The sequence below is a fragment of the Trachurus trachurus genome (assembly GCF_905171665.1).
Source record: "Trachurus trachurus genome assembly, chromosome: 16".
Classification (NCBI taxonomy): Eukaryota; Metazoa; Chordata; class Actinopteri; order Carangiformes; family Carangidae; genus Trachurus; species Trachurus trachurus.
Genome location: NC_139902.1, coordinates 17,414,498 through 17,427,340, shown reverse-complemented (window position 1 = coordinate 17,427,340; position 12,843 = coordinate 17,414,498). Strand labels below are relative to the sequence as shown.

General features: G+C 43.6%; 1 protein-coding gene across 1 annotated transcript; it reads right to left on the bottom strand.

Annotated features, from left to right (window-relative positions):
- Positions 1 to 303: 303 nt before the first annotated feature.
- LOC310998971 (kinesin-like protein KIFC3) lies at positions 304 to 12,416 on the bottom strand. The gene is made up of 21 exons (XM_083989246.1): positions 12,133 to 12,416; positions 9,119 to 11,524; positions 8,825 to 8,947; positions 8,505 to 8,601; positions 8,243 to 8,400; positions 7,869 to 8,121; positions 5,527 to 5,699; positions 5,014 to 5,079; positions 4,673 to 4,810; positions 4,363 to 4,560; positions 4,079 to 4,252; positions 3,469 to 3,616; positions 3,245 to 3,375; positions 3,051 to 3,162; positions 2,779 to 2,963; positions 2,592 to 2,696; positions 2,370 to 2,500; positions 2,145 to 2,265; positions 1,911 to 2,040; positions 1,454 to 1,683; positions 304 to 1,361 (listed from the first exon to the last, which is right to left on the bottom strand). The coding sequence occupies exons 3-21, from the start codon at positions 8,924 to 8,926 to the stop codon at positions 1,236 to 1,238; spliced, it is 2,778 nt and encodes a 925-aa protein (XP_083845372.1). The 5' UTR covers positions 8,927 to 8,947; positions 9,119 to 11,524; positions 12,133 to 12,416; the 3' UTR covers positions 304 to 1,235.
- Between the last annotated feature and the right edge of the window lie 427 nt (positions 12,417 to 12,843).

Below are 12,843 nucleotides of genomic sequence, written 5' to 3'. Positions count from 1 at the left end.
AAAACTGAAACTGTTGTTGATATAGCACATTTTATATTAAAGTCAATACCTTTTTCTATTGCAGTGCATCAAATACCAGACTAATAGGGTTATGCTTCTATTAGACTGACAAGCAAATCGTCTGTATTAAGGTAATTTACCTATGTGCGAGGTAGAGCTGCCACAGTACACAAGACAGTTGACACTCGGCTCAGCATCCATTGAGAGAAAAGACACTTTTAAATACGTTGTGTTTATTCAGAAAATTATCTGAAAATTGACTCTCTAATCATCATGAAGTGACCTCTATGACGGTGACTGCAACATTAATGTCTTGCTACACATGAATCAAGTTAGTTTTGATCCAGTGGGTGATAACTAGAGGAACAATGATGAACAGATAAGCTGTTTCTGTTATGACATTCACTAGTGATTTCTATTGCAAGCACCTAAATACCTGAACTGAAACACTCCTTTCACAATAAAGTGCATCTTCTGTTCACATAGGCCCAAGCTGTCTCCTCAATTAGGACGATATTGCACAATTCATTCTTATTACCGGTCTAGTACAAAGGCCACCTGCTCCCTTCTACAACTTTCCTCTTTTCTCAAAAGGCAAATCATCAAGTCTCCAAAGAGAAACAATCGCTGCTTTTCTCAAGTTCACAAAAACTACACAAATAGTGTGATGTCAGTGTCACTGAAATGCCTGTACTGTTGCTACAAAAACAGATTCTCCTACACACTAAAACCTTCAAAAAATATACAACATGTCTCTCACAAACTACAAACATTTATAGCATGATTATTAATACTGCAAAAACAGAAGTGTTCATGTCGTGGCGCTGGAAACTTACTAAACCTGTTTGGACATGATGCTGCTCTAAACACTGATGACCATGGAGGATATAGTTTATCCTGGATTTTGGCATTTAATACAAAGAAACTGAGACACCGTAGTTCAAGGAAGCATCGATCTTACACCATGGGGGAAGTCAGAGGTTGTTTTGGCACTACATGCAGATTATCTAACAATAAAGGGTTATCATGTGTCAGAGGCAGACAATGGCAAAGTAGAGGCCAATATCCTCATTATTCTTGGTTGCCTCTTCCGTGCCACGTGGACCTCCGCAGATTTAGCCCTTAAGCAGCATTGCTTGTCGATGTAGTTGAAACTGTAGCTTTATAGTTAATCGGTAGGGGTGAGGAGATGCTCTTGACGGCTGCAGTCACGGCTCCCTTGTGATCCGAGGGCATCAGTCGCACTGCCCTCCGCCGGACTCGATCTTCCTGGCGGCAGGGCCCAGCTCCACCTTGCACACCCTCTGGGCAAACTTGAGCGAGCACAACGTCTCTCCCACATTACTCTCCAGAGCAGACACCTTTAAGCAGAGAGGTTAAACAAAAAATAAGACTTTAAATTGTAAAGATATGTCAGAATTTGACGATGAAAAAAAAATCGGAGTCTTCTTACCTGTACCACCATGACCGTCTTGCTGCCTTTGCCCAGGGAGTCTTGTAATAAATACGTAAGGCGGGAGTTCCTGAACGGGATGTGAGTCTGCCGAGCCCTCAGAGCCTGAATTACGTCGCCCAGTGCCAGCAGAGAGCGGTTAATATTCTGAGCCTCCTTCAGCCTCTCTCCCTCTGCACCAGACTTACATACCCTCTCTGAGCCAGCCAGGTCCACCAGGTTCAGCTTGCCTGAGGAAAGAAAAAAAGTGCATTCTGTGTAATGAATGAATGGATGACTGACTGAATCCTGATCAGAGGCTGTTTTTGCTTTCTCATGCTGCTTTCGCTCGCAGTCCTTTCTCTCGATTCAGCATTATGACTAATAGACTGCCCTCGGTGTTAACAGAGGAGCGAGGACCTGTGATGAAGAATATTTAGCATGATTTTTTAAAAACTTTCTGTGTAGGAAGACTGACCAGTGGTTTTGGACCCTGTGGCAAGGTCGGTGCCCTGAACCGTGATGCAGAGCAGAGCATGGGAGCGGGAGCTGTGCTGGTTCATCTGAGTGCCGAAGGTGATCCTGTTCCTTCGGGCTGTGGCTAATATCTGCTCAAACACAAAGAATAATTGAGCGAGAAAGTTGTAATTTGCTCAAAAAAAAAAAGTATTCTTCAAGTCACATCAACACAGGCCGTTTCCAAAAGTGTCACCTTTTTGATATGCTGAAAGCTTTTCACTTCGATGATCCTGAGGCCCGGCACATGCAGCTGTCCTGTTCCGTCCGGATTGATCTTAATGTCCAACTTTTCTCCGTCCTTACTCAGCAGGTCTCTGAGAAACAAAATGAAACAAAGACAATAAACAACCCCTATCTTTTAACTCTAAATACTCCTGTGGGCTGAAAGCATATCCAAGGAAAAGTGCAGCTAGCTAACCTTAGCACCTCGTTGTAGATCTCCACAGAGTTGACAGTGACCGTATAAGACCACATGTCCTTCCTCTCCTCGATCTCGCTGAAGAGATGTTTCAGAGCACGCTGGTTAATTCCTGGGTTCTCTACGCTGCCCTGGAAAAAAAATCACATGAATCTTTTAGCCTGCAACCTATAACACAGATCATCTCTCCACGGCGTCAGGAAACCAGACAGTATAGTATACCTCCATGGTGTAGGTCTTTCCCGAGCCAGTCTGTCCATATGCAAAGATGCAGACTTGGTAGCCATCGATGCAGGACGTCACAAGAGGTTCAATCTCCTGAAAGACCTGGTGGAATAAAAATAAAGGGTTAGAGCTCTCGTCATTATATTTCCCCTGCGTGCTAAAAATGGCATTTCCCTCTCACTACCTCTTCCTGTGCAGCCTGAGGGTGGAAGACCTTGTCCAGCTCAAAGATACGACCCTTCCCTTTGTTCAGCACAGTGAGGGAGGACTCGTTGTTGGGGTCTGTCGTCACCACCATAGACTGACCCTCCTCGTGCTGCTGGTCCTCCTTCAGCACGGGCTTCACGCGACACAGCACGCGGATGTTACCTATAAAAAAAAAAACAGAGTGGTCCAGTCAAAGACACATTCTGAATTTTTTTTGCACTGTATTTATATTTCTAATTCTCTGCTTACCTTTAAGCTCCACCAGCTGTTCGTGGTACTTCCTGCGCAGTGCAACTTCTTTCCTATATTTCTCCAGAAGATCTTTGTTGGCTTCGGACATCTCACTGATAGCTGCTGAAATCTAAGACATGAAGACATTACACAGAATAAAAATGTGTCCACTTGTTTGGGCGTCTCAGTCTCCTATGAACAGTGGTACACACCTGTTTTTTTGCATCACTTATAGCTGCTCCGTAAAAGTCTGAGAAGTTTCGAACTTGGCTCCTCAGACTGGCGTAGTCCGTCTTCATGGTGCGTAAAGCCGGCGGGAGTGCCGTCAGACGTTTCTGCAAGCCTGACGAAAAAAAGCATGTGTTTTAAATTTGTCTTTCTTTTTTTATTGTGCGTAAAACCAATATGTCGCTGTCTGGAGGATTTAATCACTCACTGAAGAATTGGTCCTGCAGGTTCTGGAAGTGTTCGGCTGAGCAGCTTGCAGCGGCCTTCACAGCCTCCTCCTTCCTCTCCTCCAAGTGGCCGATCTCCTTCAGCAGTTCCTCTCTCAGTTTACTGATCTCCCGCTCGTACGCCGCAATCTGTAAAAGGTTTAGCGCAACAATTTGTCAATCTGTCAGCTCCACTGGTCCAACCTGTGCCGCTTCAGCTCTGTAATGAGTTCATCTGTCAATAGAACCGATCCAAGTTGTACATTTCCAGCAGTGAGGTGGAAAATGTATCCTTCAGCCTTTGAGTTTCTCTCCTCTGATCATCTGTTCTCCAAACAAGGTGGGATTTATTTATCTCAGTGGATTCAGTCAATTCTCTTTAACATATTTTAAATCAGAGTTGATGTTGATGGCATCAGGATTTCATCATATGGGATTTGTTGCCAGTTTCCTTGCACTATATTTATTTGTTATTATGGGGCCTTATTGTTGAAAAACCAAGATAAAAATCCCCCTTAAGATTTCTATCCACTTAGCTTCCAACTTGAAAAACCGATGTAGTACAGCTCTTTACTTTTAACAGATATGACACAGCAATTTTGAGTTTGTTACCTTGTGCTGCAGGTTACAGCTGTATTCATCAGACTTCCTTATTTGCTCCTCCAGCTGTTTGCACCGCTCGTTCTGATTGGCCAGCTTTTCGGACAGCAGCTCGTTCCTCTGTCTGGATTTACTCAGCTGCTTCAGTGTGGCAGGTGATTCTACCTCCACAGTCTGGGTAACATACTGGGAAAGAAAAAACACAACTTATCAGGAGGCTCCTTTATTTCTAATATTGTCAGGATCAAAAGCCATTTTGAAACTGATTTAATAAAACACTTTTGTATTTGAATTACCTTCACCAATGGCTCCTTTCCTCTCTCTCTGTCCAACTCCAGCTGCAGCTCTCTCACTCTGTCCTCTCGTTTCCTCAGCTCCTCTCTTCTCCTCCACTCGCTCTGTTCGCTCTGTCGCTCCAGCTGTGACAGCTGGTCAGCGCGCTGTTGCAGGGAGATCTCCAGCTGCTGCACTCTGCTGCGGAGGTTCTCGTTCTCCTGGCGGTGCACAAGAGAAGTCAAAATCAATTATTTGTGTCTGCACTGCAGGTGTTAATGGTTGCCTTGGTAGCATGTCAGTGAGCTTTCCAGCTGTGATGGCGCATCTCACCTTGATGAGCATGTTGCTGGACTGGGCGGGGATGGCTGACAGCTGCTGCAGGAGGCCTTGAGTGACGCTCAGGTTTTGTTTCAGACTCTCGTTCTCTGCTGACAGACACAGCACTCGCTTCTCTGAGTCTGTGGCCCCCTGAGGAAGAATAACACAAGATTAAGCTCCAGCATGAAAAATGAAACATGAAAAAACACACATTTATAATTTAAGTGTTACACAAGACATACAGACTTCTGTTTGCCACTTTTAAAGCACTGTTTGTAATTCTGTGGGTGTGGGGGATACACTTGCTGATGACATGGACATGAGTAATTAAATCAATACTTCACAGCACTCACAGTGGCAGTTCTCAGTCTTGACAGCTCCTCCTCCCGCTCCTCTATGCAGCTCTTCAGTTCATCAATCTGAGAAATTAGAACATTCAAAAGTTAATTAAAACAGGTTTGGTCTAGACATAGCACATGTTTGACTCCCTTTTCATTCCATTGTTTATAGCATATATGAAGTTGTGTAATTCTGCTGTTTATTATTTACAATTGGACTGGAAAGTCTTTTGAGATTTATATACTTGGCCAAAATAGCAGTGTGGATTACACAGAGCTGCATAAATCATTTACGTTTACACATACTATACGCACAATAACACAGGACTTGAAACACATAATTTATGAAGATATGCATGTGCAGAAAATGTGTCCTTAAAATGAAAATGGTGACATCATCTCTTTTGCAATACTAAGGGACATTCATAAATCTTGTCATTTATGGAAATGTTGTAATAAGTAATTCACATTTTTACTTTTAAGAGATGGATTCAGCTTTTAGGACTGAACTCTTACTCAGCTTCCTACCTGCTGTTGAAAGGCCTGTATGCGAGAGTGTCTGTCTTTTTCCTTCTGCTCCAGCTGTGAGTGCAGCAGTCTGAGCTCTCCTCTCAGTTGACTCCTCTCACCCTGCAGACCGTACAGAGACTCCACGAGCTGGTGAACCCCGGCCTGTGCCCCCGCATCGCTGCTGGATTCACCTGGAGGACAGAAAACAGCATCTTCATCATGACCAACAGACTAAATACTGGCTGCGTCAACAACAACAGCTAAATAAATCATTCTGTCATTTCTGGACCCATATTCATATGAGGCCACCCACAAATAGTACTACCGACCAATATCCTTTGAACTCACTCTGACCTGTTTTCTATATGTATATGTATATGTATGAGGCCAGTTTCCACACGCTTCAATGCCTGTGAGTGTGTGTAATATTAATGAACATTAAGTATGCACTTAAACGCGACATCTAGTTACTGTGCATTGCAGTTTAGTTTGCATTATCATCGCCATGTTTGCACTCCAGAGTCTCCAAGGCAGCTCCACAGACCTGTATGGCTCTCACGTGCAGCCTGTCTCAAGTGCACAACCAAGAATCACATTTAAAAAGAGCCTACAACCTGCTAAACCTCCTCTGTTGTTCCTCATCTGCACGCCTGGTAGCGTTTTAATCACTGTCCTCCTCCTCAATGATTTATCAAGCTCTGTCACCGTAGATTTTCATAGCAAGGCCTTGTGTTAATTTCACTAACACGACATGTCAGGTTTGCTGTATCACCCTGGTGCAGTGAGAGGTGGTGATGCCAGGAAGAAAAAAAAATATGGGGGAGATGCTACAGCTGTGAGTCAGTGGTGCTGATGGAAACGTGCCTGCAAAAAACGTGAAATATCTGAGCTGTTATAGTCCATAGAGACTCTGGGGAAGCTTTGTAAAATTTAAAAGAGCAGCTTGAAACGGTGCAGGAGAACATATTTGCTTCACTGGAAAAACAAAATTATTAAGAGGCTTGAGAATTTTTGTTAAATCCTTGATTAATAACCAGTAAATGGGGCATGAGTCATTCATTCTAAAATATCCAATTCTGAATAGCAGATTTAAAAAAAGAAAAGAAATTAAAAAAAACATGCAGATGGTGATGGGAATACTGCACACACACACACACACACACAAAAAAAGAAAACACAGTGGCACTCCTCCACCTAGACCTGCACGTTGCATTACAGTATACAAACAGAGCCAAAAGCCCTGCAACACTGGGACATGGACCCCCGGCTATTTTTAGTCCAACACAACAGCACGTGGCGCCAAGCATGTGCAAGACCTTGTACGTGCATTTGCAAGGAATAAAACCGCACTTACAGGCATGTTTTATTCACGACAGAGAGCCAGAGTCAATATCCAAGTACCGCACACTCTTGTGTCACACTGGCAATTTATCTTTGTCCTGACCACTAGTGAGTGTCAGTGTGCGTGAAGACACCCACACACTGAGATATACAGTATGCCCAGGTCTGGCTGTGATGTACGCTTTAATGTCACATATTGACATAATTTCTCTGAGACGTTATCAGACAGCCTGAGGACAGGAAGCAGATTTCTGTACAGCTTTGGCTTCAGGCAGGCATGCACTTGTCAACATGCTCAACATATGCACAGGAAAGTGATGCCCAGCGAAGAGTGGAGTTGGTAGGTTTGTCCGAGATGCTCTGGGGAACGGCGGCCACCTGGTCACGTCTGAGATACAGCAGATACAAACACAGAGAGCTTTGAGGTCTGCTGGACAGTGTCAGGCTGGCCTCTGTGACATCAATTTAACTCCCACACTGACACACACAAATCTAATCAACAACCTCCTTTCTACTAGAAGGTGCAGAGTGTGTAGCCAGTTAAAAAACAATTAATCTCAGACAATCTGTCAGTGGAAAAACCCCATCAAAGCACACGGAGCTGATCACTCCTATGATATTAGCCCGTCTCAACTCCTCATCATGTCATGAAAAATTAAGAGAGAAAATAAGACCACTCTTGTCTATATTACATAAACCACTGAATCTACACCTACTATAACAAAGCATGTGACCATCTGTATTCATTGTCCTCCTAATGCATCTTCCTCCACCCCTCTGAGGAGTCATAACATAAATATAACTTTGGATTTTCCACTCCTCTTTTCACACCAACCAATCAGTGCAGTTATTAAAACAGCAATATGGCCTTGGCCCCCCCTCTCTGTCCTCTTCCTCAGACCCATCGCCTGGAGAACATCTTTCTCACACCTTTTTTTTCATTTCACCCTCCCCCATCCCTTCCTTCCTGCTCTCTCTCCTCCCCCTCCTCCTCTCTGACCCTTCTCCTCCTCCCTCACCTTCGCTCAGCGGGCTGGGGGTCTGCTGCTGGCTGATGGCCTCCTCCAGGCTGCTGATGATGCTGCTCTTGTCCCTGAGGCGCTGGCGGTAGGAGGCTCGCAGGGCCTTCATCTGCCGCCGATGCTGGACGCGGTGTCTCTTCAGTTGGACCCGGTACTGGTCGGCCTGCTGCTGCAGCTGCTGGAAGTGAGAGTACTGCTCCAGAAAAGTCAGCAAGTGGGACATCACCGCCACCAGGGGAGACTCTGCTAGCTGGGCAGTACACACACACACACACAGACACACACACTATGTTTAATAACACTGCAGATGCTCCTATTTGGGGAGCTGTGAATTTATATTCCTGCATCAGGTGATGACACAGATTCGCTACCTTTCCTGTTGCTTCCAGCTGAACTTGTGAGGCCCTCCGCTTCTCAGCTTCCTGTTTGAAGGACAAAAACGCAGCCAGAGGAGTGCAAGCTGGGATATCGGGGCCATCTTCCTCAGCTTCATCACTCTGTGAGATCTCATCACTGTCACTGCTACTGCCTGAGTGACAACAAAGCACATGGTTTAATTAATGAATTAACAGTAACTATCCATATCACATACCATTGAACAGCCTTCTATAAAAACAATATGTGAGCACTCACTTGATTCACTAAGCCGAGCACAAGCTTTTTTCCCCATTTTGGGGGTGTGGCCATTTCTCCTCCTGCTCCCTGTTTCCATGGAAACAGGTCCTGGCTCCTGAGCACAGCATCATACATGAGGGTCAGACATGCACAAATATTTACAGATTGCATACATAGCAATGCACACAATCATATGCATTACATGCTTCCTTCATGAGGGCATGTAACCCTTTTTTTCACTCTCATGTTGTAGGTAATATGTGCATGATGATCCCCGCTAAAAAAAAGCTTTCCTGACAAAGGACCCCTGAGGTTGGACATGATGTGGCTAGACATACATCTGAGGAAGCTCCACATGCTCCACAGGCTTCCTCCTCCTCCTCCTCCTTTTTAAAGACAGTGTAGAAGATGTAGACTAAAAGCGAGTAGAAGGCGTACATCTCCACACCGTCCAGGAGTCCCTGTAAATGACATAAGGTTCGTGTTCAAGCCGGTCATGCAGGAGAAAAGCAAAAACATTTTTTTTTACCTTGATATTACTGTAACACACACGTTTTAATGATAATCAGATTATGGTTTCAATATACCAGGATTTCTTTGTTCCAATCTGCTAAAATGCTTATCATCTTTACCTGATCACATATCTTCTCCTCTTGGTTGATGACAATCTGATATTCTCCTCATTTGTATTCCTCTCTCATAGTTCATCCGTGTTGCCAATGACAAATCTTCCCATGCATCCCTTGTTCTCAGAGCTGCAACAGCATCCCAGTGCTGTGTGTGCATCTCCTATGTGGCTCCCTCCTTACCGCTCTCTCTCCCCTCCCATTTCTCCTCCTCCTCCTCCTCTTCCACTTTGCTCCATCCACAGGCTGCAGCTGCAGTGAGCATGCTCACTGCAGTGAGTTTCCAGATCCGCTGCAGTGCTGGAGTGAAGGATATGGAGAATGGAGACTGATTGAGCTGCTGATACCAGCAGCCCGAGACAGAGGTGGGTGAGATGTGCCATGCCCCAAGTGCTCATAGGGAAAGATAACAAACTTACAGATGTTGATTTGTTGGATAAAAATTAAGAAAGGAAAGAGGACTGATGACTGAACACAAGCCAAGCGACCTTTGCAATGCCATGTGAAGTTACATACAATAACGGGATTAACATCATCATTTATTCAACACACTTCCACAGAGATGAACGGCATGATAAATCATTTAAAAAAAAACACAGACACAGGCAACACAATTAATATAATTATATACCACTCCAAACTCAGAAATATCCACACAAATTATTGATTACATTGAAAACATCTAGTCACCTGTGCCTTGAGGTTTAAAATAAGGTACTTCCCCACAGACAGGCACAGAGCCACAGACGCCTGCGCAAACACTGCAGTAAAACTGCTGAGCCAGCTGTTCACAACTCTGACATCCTGAGAGAGAATCTGCAGTGTCCACCACAAATCTATGTAAAGAGACTCAATACAAGGACAACACTGTGGACAAACAAAACCATACACTCCATTACCATTTACGTAATGGCAAGTTTAACAGATGAGGTCATTTCAGTCCAGGTTACAGCCACTAAAAACCAAGGAAGTAATAAAAACAAGAAGTGCACTGATAAGTATCAGATGGGCATGGTGAGGTAAGAGCAGGGCCAAGAGCTGAGACCACTGCAGATATTTTAACAGTGATACTGCTGAGGCTGCAGAGCAAATAGGTCCCAGACTCTGAGGCAGCGGGGTGTTTTTGGAAACAGTGGAGAGATGTGTCAGTAGCCTGAGAGTGCAACAGCCTCATGGACATTCACTGTAATGATAATAACACATTTATATTCATACTGGATGACATTACAAATGTCAACTAGGCACTAACGGCACGCTTAAAAAGGCTACACAAGGCCACAATGGACTGTCAGCTGTAAACTGAAGTCACATACTCTTGTGCAAATGAATTTGTGCAGTGGTATCTGTGATTTTACATTCATAACAGGTTCAAATGAAGTCTTACTCCAGGCTACTGTATTTACTCCAGTGCCTGCTGTGACTTGCCATAATAACACTCTGAAATGACTTTCCACTTCTTAGTACATACCATTGTAACAAACAGAATTACAGAAGAATATTGTGGTTACTGTGAACTCAAATGTAGTGTTTTGCTTATTAACATTCATTAACTTGTATGCTGTCAGTTGGCACTGGAATATAACAGCATCTCATCCTTTAGTTCATGAGAGTCCAGTTAAACTCATATTTATCTTTCCATCATTAGCTTGATTAATCAGCCGTTTTTGGCTAATGTTGGAAGTTTAGTGTTTTTGTTTGATAATTAACACTTGTTTGATTATCAAAATTGTTGTTATTCAATTTTTTGATCACTAAAAAAATCAATCAAGTGACAAATGGGTTAAGCTCGAACTCAAAGTTCATCTGTAAAATTTGTCTTTGCAACACTTGACAAATCCTACATTTATAGATGTCAATAATCACACAGACTTTCTAAATGCCTATGTCGCATCTGTCATTCACATCCAACAGAAATTTACCAAGGGCCTTTTCTGAGGCCCAACAACCAACTGACATCGACCCTTTCAAAATCCATTTGATCAGTCCCTCAGATGCAGCCGGAGAAATGAGGGGAGCCAAAGTGTGTGTGCCAACCTGTGGGGTCACAAGCGAAGGCAGACTGAGGGCCACACCACTCAGGGCCCCTAAAGGATTACCAGTGAAAAGACACACCGTGAGGCAGCAGGACAGGGAGGACAGGCCCAGACAGCGAGTCATCATGGTGAGAGCATCTGCTGAGAGCCAGTCGCACAGCCCCAGCAGCATGCAAGAGCCACACAGGAGAATATGAGCTGTGTTGTGATCTTGACTGAGCCACAGGAAGTCGAAGGAGACCAACGCCGGAGCCAGAACCTCCCCGGCCCACTCAGCTTCTCTCTGCAGTGAGGTCAGGTATGAGCTTGAGGGACGTAAGATGCAGACTGCTGCAGAGAGTCCAAGCACAAAAAGGCCCACTGAAGGAGCCCTGTGGTCCTGCAGAGAAACGTGGACGCAGATGCAGAAGCAGAGTGAGAAACTCAAAATAAGCTTGGTTTTGCAGAGTAACTAACTTTTATTTAAAACTGACGAGACATCAGCCTGTTTAATAAATACAATTCATAACACCTGAATATGGGAATATAACTTTAAAGGGAAATAAATCAAAAACAAATACTAAAGGTAGTTTAACACAACCACTGGATTTGAAACTATAACATATATCACTGACTACAGTTGGTTAATGGGCTCTATGCACAGCTCCACTACTTCCTGAACTTAACACTGCTCTTTTATTTCCTGTCTAACATTATTGGACAAACTGATTAATCCAGGTGTGTTTGAGGATTGTGACGACTCAGACACACCTGGATTAATCTGTTTGTCCAATAATGTTAGACAGGAAATAAAGGAGCAGCCGTAAATTCAGGAAGTAGTGGAGCTGTGCATAGAGCCCATTTAGCTCAACCAACAGTCCCAAACTCCAAAATATGTATATTACGACTTTAATTTAAATTTGTATCACGGTTCCTTATTAGTATTCGGTAGTTCAGGCCAAGGAATGAAAATCTGTGAATTATAACACCACAACAAGTGATACCTACCTTAAAAAGTTTATAAGAAAAGTATAGTGCAGTGGCAGATAAAATGATGTTGGAGCATGAAGTTATCCACGCTGCTACACAGGACGCCATTGATCCTAAAGCCGAGCGTCAATGCTCTAATTATCCACGACCTTAGCAACACCACCGTTGCTAACGGCAACAGAGCAAGTCGCTTAGCTCCTTATATGTGTCTGAAGTTATACAGCATAACTGTCGGCTTGTATTTCATGAGGTCAGTCGTGCAAAGCTGGACACGCACACAGCCCAGAAAACCAAACTTCAGACAGGAACAGAAGCGCGTTTGTTTTGACATGTGACAGCGCGGGTTGGGACCACACTGCGCAGGCTCCAAAAGATGCGTTCAAATGTTCACGTAAACATCTGACACTGTAGCAGAATACTCCTGTTACTAGAAAAGAAAGTCTAATTAATTACTTGAATACAATGTTTTTCTGCATTTTGAACTGCCTTTGTATGTAACGGTGTCCAATAAATAATATATGCACATTCCCACAGATCTGAAAGATGTCATTTTAAACAAATCTATATTTTGTTAAAATAACATACACATAATGAGGGCTTCTACTTCAGTAGTATTTAGTAACAACACAATTTTATTTCTTATGACGGTATGTTGGAAAATAAGTAATAAACACTAGCTGCCTGATTGTTTCAACCAACCGCCACAAACCTAGTAGACCAATAACTAGA